The sequence below is a fragment of the Scyliorhinus torazame genome, chromosome 16 (assembly GCF_047496885.1).
Source record: "Scyliorhinus torazame isolate Kashiwa2021f chromosome 16, sScyTor2.1, whole genome shotgun sequence".
NCBI lineage: Eukaryota > Metazoa > Chordata > Chondrichthyes > Carcharhiniformes > Scyliorhinidae > Scyliorhinus > Scyliorhinus torazame.
In genome coordinates, this window is record NC_092722.1 from 4,376,267 (window position 1) to 4,393,069 (window position 16,803).

Sequence of the window (16,803 nt, forward strand, 5' to 3'; positions counted from 1 at the left end):
CATCCTCGCCCCTGTCATATGCGCCCTATGTACTACTTTGAACTGTATTAGACTGAACCTGGCGCAAGAGGAGGAGGAATTGACCCTGCCCAGGACATCAGCCCACAGACCCTCATCCAGCTCCTCCCCAAGTTCCTCCTCCCACTTGCCCTTCAACTCCCCCCCGACCGAGGGCATCATAATCATGTTCAGGAGCCTCCGCACATTCGCATTTAACTGCCTGCTCTTCACAAACCCCATCTGATCCTCATGTATCACTCCCGGGACACAATCCTCAATCCTCATAGCGAGGACCTTCGCCAGCAACTTGGCATCTACGTTAAGGAGCGAGATCGGCCTATACGAACCGCACTGCAGTGGGTCCTTATCCCGCTTGAGAATCAGCGAGATCACTGCCCGAGACATTGTCGGGGGCAGAGTCCCTTCCTCCCTCACCTCATTGTAGGTTCTCACCAGCAACGGGCCCAACAGATCCACATACTTCCTATAAAATTCAACCGGGAACCCATCCGGTCCCGGGGCCTTGCCCGCCTGCATACTCCCCAATCCCTTAACCAGCTCCTCCAGCCCCATCGGGGCCCCCAGGCCAGCCACCTGCTCCTCCTCCACCTCGGGAAACTCAGTTGATCTAAGAACCGCCACATCCCCTCTCCCCCCTCCAAGGGCTCTGACTTGTCCAGGTCCCCATAGAAATCCCTAAATACCTCATTTATTTTAACCGCACTCCGCACCGTATACCCCCCATCCCTGATTCCTCCAATCTCCCTCGCCGCCTCCCTCTTACGTAGCTGATGCGCCAGCATCCGACTCGCCTTCTCCCCATACTCATATACTGCCCACTGCATTTTCCTCCACTGAGCCTCTGCCATCCCCGTGGTCAATAAATCAAATTCCGTTTGGAGGTTCTGTCGCTCCCTCAGCAGCCCCTCTTCGGGGGCCTCTGCATAGCTCCTGTCCACCCTTACTATCTCCCCCACCAACCTCTCCCTCTCCATCCTCTCTCTCTTCTCCCTGTGAGCCCTAATTGAAATTAGCTCTCCCCTAACCACCGCCTTCAGAGCCTCCCAAACCACACCCACCTGCACCTCCCCATAATCATTAGCCTCTATGTATCTCTGAATGCACCTCCGGACCCGCCCACAAACCTCCTCATCCGCCAACAGTCCCACATCCAGGCGCCACAGCGGGCGCTGGTCCCTCTCCTCCCCCAACTCCAACTCCACCCAGTGCGGGGCGTGGTCCGAAATCGCCATAGCCGAATATTCCGTTCCCTCCACTCTTGGGATCAGTGCCCTACTCATCACAAAGAAGTCTATCCGTGAATAGGCCTTATGTACATGGGAGAAAAAAGAGAACTCTCTGGCCACCGGCCTGGCAAACCTCCACGGATCCACTCCCCCCATCTGGTCCATAAACCCCCTTAGCACCTTGTCCGCAGCCGGCCTCTTACCCGTCCGCCTCCTGCACACTCCAGTCCCCCAGGCGGCGAACCCCCGCCCCCACTCTCCCTTTTACCTCCAGCTCCCCTTTGGTCAGTACAGCAGCAACCCAGCCCCCCCCCCCCCCCACCCCCGCTAGACCACTGTCTAGCCCCTTTGCTCCCCCCATTGCACTCCCGGAAGTCAGCTGACTCCTGCTGACCCCGGTCGCTCCCGCCTTTGCCAACGTCCCCCCGTGTGGAATCCCCATCCCATCCACCCCTTCACGCCGATGTGAGCACCTCTCCAGCACCACCCCTCCCCTCATGTTCCGCCCCCCCTCCTCAGCTTGGGAAAAAGCCCGCGTTTTACACCTGGGCTGGCCCCGTCCCCTATGGCGCAGCTCCTATCTCCTACAACCTCACCCCAGTTCCCCACGACCCAGGGCCTCCTGACCCCCCTGCCCCCTTCGCTCACGGGGACCGGCCCCTGCAAAACAGTACCGATGCCCACAAACCCACAAAACCCACATATCACATCCACTCACCCCTTTTTCCTCCTTATGCTTATGTTTTCCTCAGCATTATACTTACTTGCCCTGATCCTGAGAAATAAAACATTTTAAACAAAGAAATAAGTATTTAATTTTGAATTTCTAAGATCTTATGTACAATAATTTATTCATTTTGCTTACTGACAAAAGCCCATATTAGAATTATGAAGCACTATGTAGACCTATCATTATGAACGCTGCAATATCAGTATTTATTCTATTCTGTACTTACACATATAGTGGGGAACTATGCTCAAACAATACATTCGATGCAGATCATAAAACATTACTGAAAAGAGACAGGCAGTTGAAGCTTTTCATCTTGTACCCATCCGACAGAGTTGCCAGAATACCAAATCTCAAAGGGAACAACAATTTATACTGCATGAGAAGAGGTTGCTGATTGGTTGGCAAGTAGATTCTGATTCTTAGAGACATTTCCATGGAAAATGCACGAGAGAACAGTTAACTGCCAATCTTTAGGCATGGCAAATCTGATTAGTCAAGGCATTGCAATCAGAAATGAACCAGGGAAGGGCTGTCCCTGGCACAATATGTGGACATTTTCTTGCTGTTTGCAAAGGACAGAGTCATGTGCGTGAATTTATGTGGCTTCATACATAAGTGAGCTAATTGCTCACCTTGCAGGTTTGGTGCTAAAATAGGGAAAATTAAAACTATCCAGCCGCGTAATGGCTATCCCATTAGATCATCGCTTGCCGTATATTACGCAAACTCATGAATGGCCTAAGGCTGCCATGTTCAGTCCTGAAAGTGCCCAGTCAACCTCAGATTACCCTGGAATCATAAAGTGTCGCAAATATTTAAGTAACAGATGAAGCTAGCTGTTTCACACGGTTACTATGCAGTAGCAACGCAAGTGGTATTTCCACTACAGGATGCTGCCGCCATGTCAAAAAGATGTCTGTCTTCCACACAAATGAATAATGTGGTTTATGAATTTCAGTGCCGATGTGCTGCTAGGTACACAGGCTGCACTTCTCAACCACTGGCAGATCACATCAAACAACACATCCCTTTAGCTATTTGCAACAAGCAAAGTACTGACCGTACCCAACCAGGCCATGCTTACAAAACTCAGAACATAGTCAACATTAGATGTGATTCCACAATTGAACAACACTTACTAAACAATCCCAATTGTGCTAAGGATTACACTGATAACCAATTTAAGATTATCAGTTGGGTTCTCAGAGTGGCTCACCTCCGTGTGCTAGAATCTATTCACACACAGGGCTTAGCCCTTTGCAAAAAGAAGGAACATGTCCACGCGTTGAGCCTTCTTCAACTGAACAAAAGCCTGGGGTACAGCCTTTCCCTGGTCCATTCCCCATGGCCATGCCTTGACCAATCAGAGTCGACTTGCCTGGTTTGAATTTAAATACAAGAGTTAAATGTAAGAATTTACATATTTGACCCATGTTTAATCATTAATACACTCTCTTGTCTCTCATATTTGCCTACTGGCAGTTTGCTACTTTTTGGAAGCATTTATACCTTAATCTGTGCTGTTGTATAAGTTTTTGCTTCCTGGTGGTCCTTTCTAATGTTTGGTGTAATAGTCCACCATGACTGCCTCTTGTTGTATGTATTTGGGGAGAATCGTCCCCAACCAGAAATGGTCTTGTAGCCCTCCATTACTGATGTCTCCACGACTTGGAGATCCTCATAAAAGAAACATGATACTTCATTGGTTTTTATACTGTATTTGCACAGGTCACAATTGGATTAACAGCCTTTACAGCATTTGTAGTAAATCAATGGTTTTGCAGGTGCCAGAGAAGCAGTGAAGGATAATTATTTTTTTTAAATCACATTTGTCTGCTATTTGCATTGTAGCACAGTGGTTAGCACTGTTGCTTCACAGCGCCAGGGACCCGGGTTTGATTCCTGGCTTGGGTCACTGTCTGCACGGAGTCTTCACATTCTCCCCGTGTTTGCGTGGGTTTCCTCCGGGTGCTCCGGTTTCCTCCCACAGGTCCCGAAAGACATGCTGTTAGGTGAATTGGACATTCTGAATTCCCCCTCTGTGTACCCGAACAGGCGCCGGAATGTGGCGACTAGGGACTTTTCACAGTAACTTCATTGCAGTGCTAATGTAAGCCTACTTGCGACAATAATAAAGATTATTATTATAACTCACTCGCCATCCTGACTGGGAACTATAATTGACGTTCCTTCACTGAGTCAATATCCTGGAACTCTCTTCTTTTAAAAAAATTAATTTAGAGTACCCAATTATTTTTTTTTCCAATTAAGGGACAATTTAGTGCGGCCAATCCAGCTACCTTGCACATCTTTGGGTTGTGGGGGCGAAACCCACACAAACACGGGAAGAATGTGCATACTCCACACGGACAGTGACCCAGGGCCGGGATTCGAACCCGGGTCCTCAGCGCCGTAGGCAGCAATGGTAACCACTGTGCCACGTGCTGCCCCGGAACTCCCTTCCTAACAGCACTGTGGGTGTACCTGCAACACATGGACTACAGAAGTTGAGAAGGCGGTTCCCTTTCAGCTTCTCAAGGGCAATTTGTGATGAGCAATAAATACTGGCCCAGCCAGCGATGCCCTTGAATGAATAATTTTTAAAAAGATACTTGAGATTTAAAAACCTTTTTTTCACTATCGAGTTTGCTGGAGTGAGAGCTGCATTTGATTGTTGGAAGATTATTTGACATGGAAGGTACGATGGGCCATGGGGGTGATGAGGGCCTCACAGTTTCTAAAATAATTGGGACAAATTGTGAGAGAACCAGCGCATCCCAGCACTCGCCTGCTCCCGTGGCCACCGACACGCTGCTTCTGGAGTTAGCAGGCCCAAATTCATCCTGCGCCAAACCCCACCTATCACTTCCCTCCCGCAGCAAATACCACACAAGAGGAAGATGATTTTACCAAGGTGGGTGTGGCCAGCCAGCAAATGTACCGACTCAAACTGGCAGCCTTGGTGCTGAAAATCCAGCGTAGCTTTTCCTGATTAAGTCGTAGTTGTGAAATTACGAAAAATATTCTTGCAGACAACAATTATATTTAATATAATTGTATTTACAAGAAACACTGTCAAAATTGTAAACCCTTTTATGCAGAAGGTAGAGAATAACTTCTTTCTTTATTTTCTCCATGTACTGAAGTGATCTCTTCCCCACGCCCCAGGCCATTCCTGCCCTTTGACTCACCTTCTGTCTGCCAATGGTTCCAGTTTCTCCTCTCAGGCCAGGAGTTTCCTCTGCTCCATCATTTTACCGAGCTGTTAATGCAACCCTTTTGAGTCCACAGCAGATATTGCGTTAGGTAGCCGGGATCTTTTTGCTGTAACCTTCTCCACATCGCGACCCCCCATCCACGTCCCACACACACACACACCCCCCCCCCACCCCCCAACACCCCCACACACCCCCACACACTTTCTCCTCCTCCTGCACAAACTCTGAGGATTTGTGAGAGAGACAAACCAATGGGACAGAATAAACAAAAGAGGAAATGTGGGATGACAGAAAGTTGAAGTGATCACAAAAGGGTCCTTCGATGGCACCTTCCAAACCTGTGACCCCTACCACCTTGAAGGACAAGAGCTGTATGTGTAAGGAAGTACCACTACCTACAGGTTCTTCTCCAAGCCACACACCATCAACTCTTGGAGCTATGTTGCCCTTCCTTCAAAATCCTGGATGAGGTCACCAAATTCATGGGACTTCCTCCCTAACAGCACTGTGGGTGTGCCTACACCACATGGACAGCAGCAATTCAAGAAGGCAGCTCACCACCACATCCCATGAACAGATAAAAAAGGGAAAAATGTCATGGTCCAGGAGGTTGCCACACCCACCATCAATCAGCATTGACAATATGATGCTAGAGGTTGTTGACAGCTTTACATGCAATCACTAGCAATCTGCCGCTTGATGTTGTGATTAACATACACCTGCAGAAGCTGCAGCTTTGATGTCCAAGCTGAGTAAGTGGTGAAAAAAGACAACCTGACCAAGAACACCAAACTTACATCCTCAGTGCACTCTTCTGTCCAGGTCTCACGACTGTCCTCGGATAGTTTGAGGGACATGTACTGGGCAGGAGAAAATGTTGGACAGTTTCAATCTTTACTGCGTCAGATATATTCTCGGCATCCCTTGACAAAGAAAGGTCACCGATTCCAAGATCCTGGTACACGCTAATGTCATCACAATGCACTCATTGCTAAACTGACAATGTCTGCGCTGACCCGGCCATGTTCACTGGATGGATATTGACTCTACACCCATTAACCTTCCAGACAATGAACTGATCACTGGGTGACATCCTGTCGGGAATTCTGCCTCTGCTACAAGGACACCTGCATGCGGGATGTGAAGACACTGGCACTGACAACAGGAGAACAGTTGCTGATGGCCGTGACCTCTGAAGGCTGGGCATTGGAAGAGATGAGGAGAAACAGAAAGCTCAGCTGGTGAGAAGTGGGCCTAGAGAAGAAGGAGGCCAGTGAATCCTGCCCCTTCTCAGCCCACTGTCTCCATCTGCAGCAAGTGCGACAAAAACTGTCACGGTAGAATGGGGCTCCTGAGCAATACCAGGAGATGTTTAACACAGAACCGGACGCCGAGGCACAAATCACCGCTTCACAAGACGGAAGGCTGCCAAAGAAAGAAGCAATGACGTTTCGAAATCAAAGTCTCAGATTTTTATATTTATTTTGTTTAAAATTAAAATTTTGAAACTCAAAAAACTTTTGCATTGATGAGTAAATATGGATTTGTTTCTGAAATTAATATGTTGAAAGAATTCATCAAAGCAGTGGATAAATCACAGAATAATTCATTACTTGAGAGGCAGACTAAGAATTGAATCATTCATTAGCTGTGAGCAAAATGTATATGTGGAATAATTCATTTTCTAACTGTGACCAGTTGTAAATTTGGAATTAAGCCAAACAATTTGTCATGTTGCAACATTCTATTTGCCGGAGGAACCAGGGTATTCTGTACCAAGTTATTCTATCTGGGACTATTATTTTGCGTCGTAAATGGTGCAGTTATTGTGACTGTTCATCTCTGAGTATTTATCACTTCCCACAACACTTGCCTTGCTCATTACTTTACACTAAATGAGGAGGTGGGAGACGCAGAAATAAGGAGGAAGTGAGACAGGGATCATTTACGGCACAGAAAGAGACCGCTTGGCCCGTCAAACCCATACCAGAGACACAGAAAGAGAGAAAAATACATGGAAAACGAGCTACGCAGAAGGAAGAGGAACAAGAATAAGAAAAAGAATTACAGGCAAACAGAGAAAATAATAACAGAGAGAAAGATTGTGCCAGAAAGAATTCAAGAATGGCAGACAGCAGCTAGAGGCTTCTTGTCTCATTTTTATCCCCCTCGCCGCCACACCTCTCAGTAAGTGGTATTTTTTTTTTATGTTTAAAAATTTAGAGTACCCAATTCATTTTTCTAATTAAGGGGCAGTTTAGAGTGGCCAAACCACCTACCCTGCACATCTTTGGGTTGTGGGGGTGAAACCCACACAGACACGGGGAGAATGTGCAAACTCCACACGGACAGTACGGGGCCAGCATCGAACCTGGGTCCTCAGCGCCGCTCAGTAAGTGGTATTGCTCGTATCTGGAGAGATTGATGGACAAAGTTGAATTATTTAAAGGAAAAGGCGAGCTTTGTGAAGCCTGATGTGCTTTTCCTCATTTTCTAACAGAACATAATGTACACTTTTAACCAAATGTTCATTGTTAAATAAAACTTTGAAAAAAATAAAACAAAATGTAGTTTGTCAAGCCTTGTGAGCGATATTTCCTACATTCAAAAGAGCTGAATTAAGCTCCCCACTGGCCTACCTGGTAAGGGAGGTATTTGGAGAGTAAGCTGTATACAACAGGAAGGTTCCACATTCTTTAAATATGTTCTTTTAAACTTGTACGTTTTGCCAGTGAGAAATAGCATAGAGATGGATAAGTACATGATAAATTGCCCTACTTAACCATCTAATGTGCCTGTTCCCATGGTGTTTGGCGATTCAAAATAACATTATCTTTCTTTTCCTAACTCATATTCATTTTTCTTCTCTTTTTAGATCCTTCTCCCAGTGTTTCATTCCCTGGCTCTGGAATGAAACAAGTAAACTGCTGCCTGAGCCACTGTGTAAACTGCCCTTGAAGGTGAAAGAGTAAAACCCAACTTAACTCATATAATTCCTCCTTTGATTTATGCTTCATTTTATCAGGGCAAGCACAGCACTCCAGTTAAAGTTTGAAGTGTGTGAAGAGTTGAGAAATCACTTGGAGCTTCTACCAAAAACTGGTTATATCCAAGCACATTCCCATTTCAGTTTCCAACTCAAATTTGTTCCCAGGTAAGTGCTTCATTCCCACATTGGTGAAGGTAGCAAAACAGATGTTTAAAAATAACCATACTTCGGGTTTTGCAGCATCAACACTGACAACAAATTGGGAGCAGTGCAACAACCTGCATTTGTTTATATCTATATATATATATATATAGAACATGGAAAACCTTCAGGCACTTCACAGAGAGAAACAGAATAAAGTCTGTGAAGAATGGAATTGCAGAGAGAGTGCTTTGCTCTCTATAGTGGAGTGCGTGGAGTGGTGGGGGGGAACGCTGAAAGGAAAAGTCAGAGGCCAGGAGGGTACATAGGAGGGCATAAAATGAGATGAAATAGGGTTGAGTGAAATCATAAATGTATAAGTGTCACTTATAAATCTGTGTATTTAACCATAGAAATATTGTTTGTACCAGCTCACAAGTCATGCTCCATGCAGTCATAAATTAGCATGACCACAATTTAGGAACTGTATTTTAAAGTGATGTACAATGTGCTAAAGCAGAAAGGATATGTTGACAGCAGAAAATGTCTAAAATGAACTAATCCCTTTATGAAGCTTTAACATCTTGTAACTCTGGGCTGCTACCATGTGTCCGTTCATTCGCAGGCTGAGTAAAGGCATCTTCCCATAACTGGCCCATCAAGTTTGTTTCTTGCTTTTCTGCCAATTAGTTTAATTCCAGGACAGAAGTTAATTTTATTCTTATTATGTTTTCCCATAGTAACTGGCCTTCAGTTTAAATCTGTGTTACTATGTATTTAAGTAGAATTTCAAAGATATGCAGGAGCTCTCAGTGCATTTATTAATCCATAGTGCGACTAAGAGTAAACTGACCCCCCCCCTCCCCCGCTGCGCACCCAATACAGCGAAGGGAGGATTAATTTTTGGCATTCATTGGTATATTAGTTTACTTCTGAATACTTTGTTGATGACCTTTCAAGTGAGATAATATAATGAAACGTTATTACCAGGGCTCTCGGTGAAGTACAGTACATCAGATCCTATTTCTGCAATCTTAAATCAGAGGTTGGAATCTAATACTATGTCATTGTACTCGTGCGACTCTATGAAAGCTTCAGTGAACTGACCACTTAAGATTGGAGTCCAGCTAGCAATTTACTGAATTTAAAACCGAGTGGTATGAAATAGGTTTCTGTCACGCACTTGCTAAATTTATAATATTTTCCCAAATAAGTTGTTCTCTTTATATTAAGATTAGCAAATGTTTCATTCATTAATTTATGCATTAAGTCCAGCACTTAATGTGGAGGAGATGGGCATACATGGGAGATAAAATTCTAAACTTTTCTTTTTTTAATGATGCTTATTAAATAAATAAAATCATGACAAAATGAAATATATGAACTCAGGGCTAACTGAGAAACAAACAAACAAACAAGGAACAGCAAAAAGGAGTGGGATGGAAAGCATTAATGAGTGAGTTGTGAAGACTGGTATCCAATCTTGAATTATCTTATTTTCATAGACACACAGCACAACATGAAAATAGTTTATTGTAGCAGACAATAATAATAATAATAATGATAATCACTTATTGTCACAAGTCGGCTTCAATGAAGTTACCGTGAAAAGCCCCTAGTTGCCACATTCCGTCACCTGTTCGGGGAGGCCAGAACAAGAATTGAACCCACGCTGCTGGCCTTGTTCTGCCTTGCTTAGCCCACTGTGCGAAACCAGACAAATATACAAACATATGAGCAAGGAGCAGGAGGAGGCCATTCAGCCCCTGGGGTCTGCTCCGCTGTTTAATAAGATACGTGGGTGATCTGACTTTAACCTCACATCTACATCCTGCCTCCCCACGATAAACTATCACCCCTTGGCAAGAATATATCCACCTTCACCTTAAAAATATTCAAAGACTCCGCTTCCACTGCCTTTTCAGGAAGAAAGTTCCAGAGACTCACCAACCTCTGAGAGAAAATAATTCACCTCATCTCTGTTTTAAATGGGCAACCCTTTATTTTTAAACGGTGACCCCCGAGTTCGAGATTTTCCCACAAGAGGAAACATCCTCTCCACATCCATCATGTCAAGACTCCTCATGATCTCACTGTTTCAATCGACATTTTTCATGCTATGTTCACATAGTTTTGCTGACAAGAAAAACAGATAAAAGGCAAATACAGATAAAGGTTGACCATAATATGGGCGGCACTTGGTAGGTTCAATGTATGGGACAGTTAATCATTTCTATACCAGATATAAATTATAGAAACTGTAAATTTCACTGGACAGCAGAACTCTTAGTTTGTGTAGTTTATTTTAGATGCAAAACTAATCAGAATACAAAAGTAACTAAACAGAATACTTAATGCAAATTTATCGTGGGGTCATAACCAATAACCTTCATTTCTCTTTAGCCCTTATTTACTATGAAATGAGAGTTTAAAATGAGCTTTTGATCAGTAATACTGTGGAAAATTATTAAGCAGCTTTAAGAGTCAAACTGATATAACCTGCCTACCATGTAAAAAAAATGACAATGTCAAGCTTTTAAAGAAACAAATGATTTATTGCACAACTGATCCATCATTGGTGTTGCTTTCAAAATTGTCAATAACTCTACAGCTTGTGAAATGCAGTCTGAGCCGTCCAGGCAAATTGATGCTTCAGTTGGAGATCCTGACTTGAGCAACTTCACTAGTGAAAAGCAACATCCAATTTTGAAAATGATCTTTCCAACAACAATGTTTATATTTCTGTAACGCTAAAAAGCGAAAATAAGTGTCAGAATTAAGTTCAGATTATTAAATCCTTGGACAGCAGAGGAATCCCAAGGCTCTGATATGGCAGCAAAGAAGTGCATGTTCAATATGATCCAAAAGCGTACTGCCTTCCACATTGCTAAACAAGCAAAACATCAGCGTACCCTCAGCCTGGGCGCCCAGCATAGGGTGCACCTGGATGTCAAGGCCTCTGTTTCTATACTGCGCGGCTCTGTCTAACATACATACACAGGGCGGAATTCTCCAATTTTGAGACAAAGTGTGGTGGCAGGTGGTTCTGCTGGCTCCTGTCCTGCCAACCAGTGGGCGTGATTCTATGCTTGGAAACTCGTTAATTATGTACAGGCGGGTTCCCCTCGGACTCGCCTTGGAGGCCAGCAGCTGATTTGTCTGCTTGCCCTCAGCTGGTGGGTGAGGAGGGCCCAGCTCTGTATTTGAATACTCCTATCACTCTCTCCAGCCTGCTCGTCTTTCCCAGACAGTGCAGAATGTCCGGCACCCAGAGGGAAAAGGCCAGTAAAATCTTTTTTTTAAAATAAATTTCGAGTATCCAATTATTTCTTTTAGGGCAGCACGGTAGCCTTGTGGATAGCACAATTGCTTCACAGCTCCAGGGTCCCAGGTTCGATTCTGGCTTGGGTCACTGTCTGTGCGGAGTCTGCACATCCTCCCCGTGTGTGCGTGGGTTTCCTCCGGGTGTTCTGGTTTCCTCTCACAGTCCAAAGATGTGCAGGTTAGGTGGATTGGCCGTGATAAATTGCCCTTAGTGTCCAAAATTGCCCTTAGTGTTGGGTGGGGTTACTGGGTTATGGGGATAGGGTGGTGGTGTTGACCTTGGGTCGGGAGCTCTTTCCAAGAGCCGGTGCAGACTCAATGGGCCGAATGGCCTCCTTCTGCACTGTAAATTCTATGATAATCTATGATATCACCTCAGGGTCACGGGTTCTCTATCGCTGTGAATAAATTGCACTTTTTGAAAACCATTTCATGGGTATGTGAATGTAATGGTTCAGATGAAAGCATTTGGTTTGGATCTTTGCGATCCTCTTATTTCAGTTTCAAACTTTCTCACACTTAGAGTGTCCCCTTTTATGATTAACATTCATATGATGTTAACCTCAGTGCCACTTGGTATCGGACTCTTGTGTGTTGTCAGGGAGATGTGAGTATTTCTTTATTAGGAGTGCATGATGGGTATGTTCACAACCATTGGTTCTCAAGAGTTAGAAATGGCTGATGAGGGCTCACCAGAATTGCGACTCTTTGCACATCTGGGTCGTGACGTGAGTGGGCCACGGCGGTCATGGGGGGGGTACCGCGGAGAGATCGGCCCCGCTGTTCTCACGGTGTCACGCTCGTCAGAGAAACACCCAACAGCCACAATCGCCGTTTACATTGAGAAGTGGGATTAGACTCGATGAGCCGAAGGCCTCCTGCACTGAAGTGTTCTGTGATTCTGTAGTTGCGGCCGCTGCGCCTTTTAAATGGAGATAGCCTATGTGGACACTTCTTGCCAGACGCAGCAGCAGAGAGCAGGGACGTCATTCTCCGACCCCCTAGCGGGTCAGAGAATAGCCGTTGGCCGCCGTGAATCCCGCCCCTGCCCCCGCCGAAGTCTCCGGTACCGGAGATTGGGCGGGGGCGGGAATCGGGCCACGCCGGTTGGCGGGACCCCCCGCTCAATTCTCCGGCCCGGATGGGCCGAAGTCCCGCCCAGAAATTGCTTGTCCCGCCGGCGTAAATTAAACCTGGTATTTACCAGCGGGACCAGGCAGCGTGGGCGGGCTCCGGGGTCCTGGGGGGGGGGGCGCGGGGCGATCTGGCCCCGGGGGGTGCCCCCACGATGGCCTGGCCCGCGATCGGGGCCCACCGATCCGCGGGCGGGCCTGTGCCGTGGGGGCACTCTTTCCGTTCCGCCTCCGCCACGGCCTCCACCATGGCGGAGGCGGAAGTGACTCCACTGCGCATGCGCGGGAAACTGACAGCGGCCGTTGACGCTCCCGTGCATGCGCCGCATTTCCGGCCAGCTGGCGGGGCAACAAACGCGATTTCCGCCAGCTGGCGGGGCGGAAATCCCTCCGGCGTCGGCCTAGCCCCTCAATGTTGGGGCTCGGCCCCCAAAGATGCGGAGCATTCCGCACCTTTGGGGCGGCGCGATGCCCGTCTGATTGGCACCGATTTGGGCGCCAGTCGGCAGACATCGCTCCGTTGGGGGAGAATTTCGCCCCGGATATTCGGCGGGGGCGGGAATCGGGCCGCGCCGGTTGGCGGGCCCCCCCGCTGGATTCTCCGGCCCGGATGGGCCGAAGTCCCGCCGATAAATTGCCTGTCCCGCCGGCGTAAATTAGAGTACCTATTTACCGGCGGGACAAGGCGGCGCAGGCGGGCTCCGGGGTCCTGGGGGGGGCGCGGGGCGATCTGGCCCCGGGGGGTGCCCCCACGGTGGCCTGGCCCGTGATCAGGGCCCACCGATCCGCGGGCTGGCCTGTGCCGTGGGGACACTCTTTCCCTTCCGCCTCCGCAACGGTCTCCACCATGGCGGAGGCGGAAGAGACTCTCCCCACTGCGCATGCGCGGGAAACTATCAGCGGCCGCTGACGCTCCCGCACATGCGCCGCCCGGAGATGTCATTTCTGCGCCAGCTGGCGGGGCAACAAAGGCCGTTTCCGCCAGCTGGCGGGGCGGAAATCCCTCCGGCGCCGGCCTAGCCCCTCAATGTTGGGGCTCGGTCCCCAAAGATGCGGAGCATTCCGCACCTTTGGGGTGGCGCGATGCCCGTCTGATTGGCGCTGTTTTGGGCGCCAGTCGGCGGACTTCGCGCCGTTTGGGGAGAATTTCGCCCCAGGTCACGTACTCTGCGCGTAGATAGTGGCCGGGATTCTCCACCGGGGTGATTCTCCGTTTTGCCAGCGCCCGGTAGTTTCCCGACGGCGTGGGGCTGCCCCGCAATGGGAAACTCCATTGACCGGCTGGCGTAATAGAGAATCCCGCCGGTAGGTCGGGGCAGAAATGTGGCAGGGCGGGGAATCCCGCCCAGGGGCTGTTTTATTGGGACACTACTCTTTTCATGATGTAATTCATCAGTTTATTAGTTGAATTAAAATGACAATAGTTAGATTGCATTCCATTCTTTTTCTGATTTTACAATTATGAACATTGCAGCAGTATTTTGAAACTAAAGCAAAGTAAAACAACATCATAATCATGTTTGTGAGACAGATCGAATGTTTTGGGAATATTCTTTGTAGATTAGAAATTCACAGAAAATCATTTTGTCATCACCCACTTTTTTGAAAGCTGCAAGTGACAATCAGTATTTCAAAGTGATGTATTCTATTTCAGGAAATCTTTACCAGAAGATGCTAAACAATACTTCAATGCGAATACAAGAGTCTTGGAGGCTCCAATGAGCATATTGGTGGCAAATCAGGTTACAATATAATTTTTGTAATATAACAAAGCAGTGTCCATCTGAATCTTAAATTTTCACTCTTGACAATAAAATATTTAAGATTAGAAAATTGTTTGATCAATTATTATATAGTTATCTAAGACTTTATTACACATGAAAAGATTGAGTATAATATACTGCTCCTTCACACCACCTCTATCTTTACGGATGAATGCAAATTTATACGGATAACACAAGTTACAAAATAGATCCTATGCTCTAATATTCTTGGTAAGTACACAGAACAGTAAACCAATAGACCAACTCCTTCACCAAGGATCCACTTCCAGGATTTCAATCTCGCCTTTCAGTATTCCTCTGCCTTGGATTGCCATGTACATTCAAACTTCCATACGATCTCTCAGGTAGCCAGCCATGTCAATAGAACACTCCTGCTTCACAGGTTGTATTAAGATATCACCTTTTGATTCATGTCAGATGTCTGGCTTTTCGCCTAGCTGACTTTAAATCTGGTGCTTGCAGCTGTCTCTTTATCTCGGAGCACTTTCTCTGCTTTTACTTAAATTCTCCTGAACAGGACTTTGTTCAACTTTTTCATTTTACTCAACTGTCTTCCTGAGATATACTTTTGTCCCAACTCTCTGTTTTTTGGACTCTCTTGTTCTTTTGAGAAGTCTGCTTTCTGCATCTCCCGTCTCTTGTCCAGCTTCTCCTGGGTCCATCTTAAAACTAACTTACAATTTATTTCTGTCCTAGGGTGGCCTCTGGTTGCTAAGCAACAACCTAGTTTTTCTTTAAGCCCTGTTGTTTTCAAATGGGAAACTTATTCCTATTCGGGCATCTGAACCAAACTGAAGTTATTAACTCTTTCAAATCCAGAAATGCAAAATTAAACTGACTTAAAGCGATACCCTATTTTTGAATACCCACAAATACAAATATGGATTACTCAAAAATACCTCTATTTCCTGGCATACGCAACTGCAGTATCACTGCAAAGCAATTGTAGTTTTCCAGTGACCCAAACTCTTAAAACAGGTTTGAAGCCCCAAATTGACTGTGAAATGAAGCAAACCTAGACTGCCTCCTCCGAGGAGATGCCCTCCATCATATTCCATGTTTTAGCTACATTTATGCTACAGTCGCAGCATTTGATGTGGAGCAAAACCTGTATTTCACCATAGAATTACATACTAATTACTAACTACAATATGGAAGCAGACCTTTTCCCACAACTGGAAAGTAAAGAGTTAACATCAGAAGCAATCATGTCAGATCACATGACTGAGCATTTTGTGGGAGATTAGGCGATCCCCAAAGTCCTGTCTGTTGTGTTTATCCTCCAACACACAAGATATTTCTACTCCCATGTCCCCAAACTGTTTAAATATCCCTCTATCCCCTGCGTAACTTATTCTTAAAGATGAAATGAAATGAAAATCGCTTATTGTCACAAGTAGGCTTCAATGAAGTTACTGTGAAAAGCCCCTAGTCGTCACATTCCGGCGCCTGTTCGGGGAGGCTGGTACGGGAGTTGAACTGTGCTGCTGGCCTGCCTTGGTCTGCTTGCAAAGCCAGCGATTTAGCCCAGTGTGCTAAACCAGCCCCTCTAAGGGTAGACTTTCAACATGCCAGGACAAGCAAGCCACTTCCCCTGTACAAGACCCAAGTGATGAAGGCAAAGATCTACCCAATAGCATTCAACTTACTATTGTATATTCATTCTTGGGATTTGAGTGTGGCTGGTACGGTCAGCATTTATTGCCCATCTGTAATTGCCTTTGGGAAAGTGATGATGAACTGCCTTCTTGAACCAGTGCAGCCCATGTGGTGTGACATCCGCTGTTAGGAAGGGAGTTTTAGAATTTTGCCCTAGCGACTTTGAGGGTATGGGAATATCGTCCGGATAGTGTGTGACTTGGAGGACAACTTGCAGGCGGGTGTTGCTCCCATGTATCTGCTCTATTTGGAGGCTGCTGTTGAAGGAGCCTTGGCGAGTTGCTATGCAAACAGATTATTTCTGCTCTCTGTTCTGAGTCTCTCACCTTTGTTCCCTCGCCCTAAGCCCCTAAACACTGGAAACCATCAGTTTCCTTCTTCATAATCTGATAAACCTCTCTCGGATCACTCCTCTTTCCTTATGATAACATTCCTCTTCCTCAAGTATATCTTTGTAATTGTATTTCGTCATATGAAGTAGAAACTTCATGAACTTGCATTGCAACTCTCTTTTGCTCAAATCCTTCCTATAGTGTGGAGTCCCAAACTTCACCCAGTATTATGACTGTGGCCTG

At 46.3% G+C, this 16,803-nt stretch overlaps 1 protein-coding gene across 2 annotated transcripts in view; it reads left to right on the plus strand.

Annotated features, from left to right (window-relative positions):
* The window catches only part of cfap74 (cilia and flagella associated protein 74), a 209,875-nt gene that overhangs the window by 145,010 nt on the left and 48,062 nt on the right, over nucleotides 1-16,803 (plus strand). For both annotated transcript variants that reach the window (XM_072477806.1, XM_072477807.1), the window contains exons 22-23: nucleotides 8,224-8,352; nucleotides 14,440-14,527. In XM_072477806.1, the coding sequence (XP_072333907.1) occupies nucleotides 8,224-8,352; nucleotides 14,440-14,527 (217 nt within the window). The remainder of the gene's footprint in view (nucleotides 1-8,223; nucleotides 8,353-14,439; nucleotides 14,528-16,803) is intronic.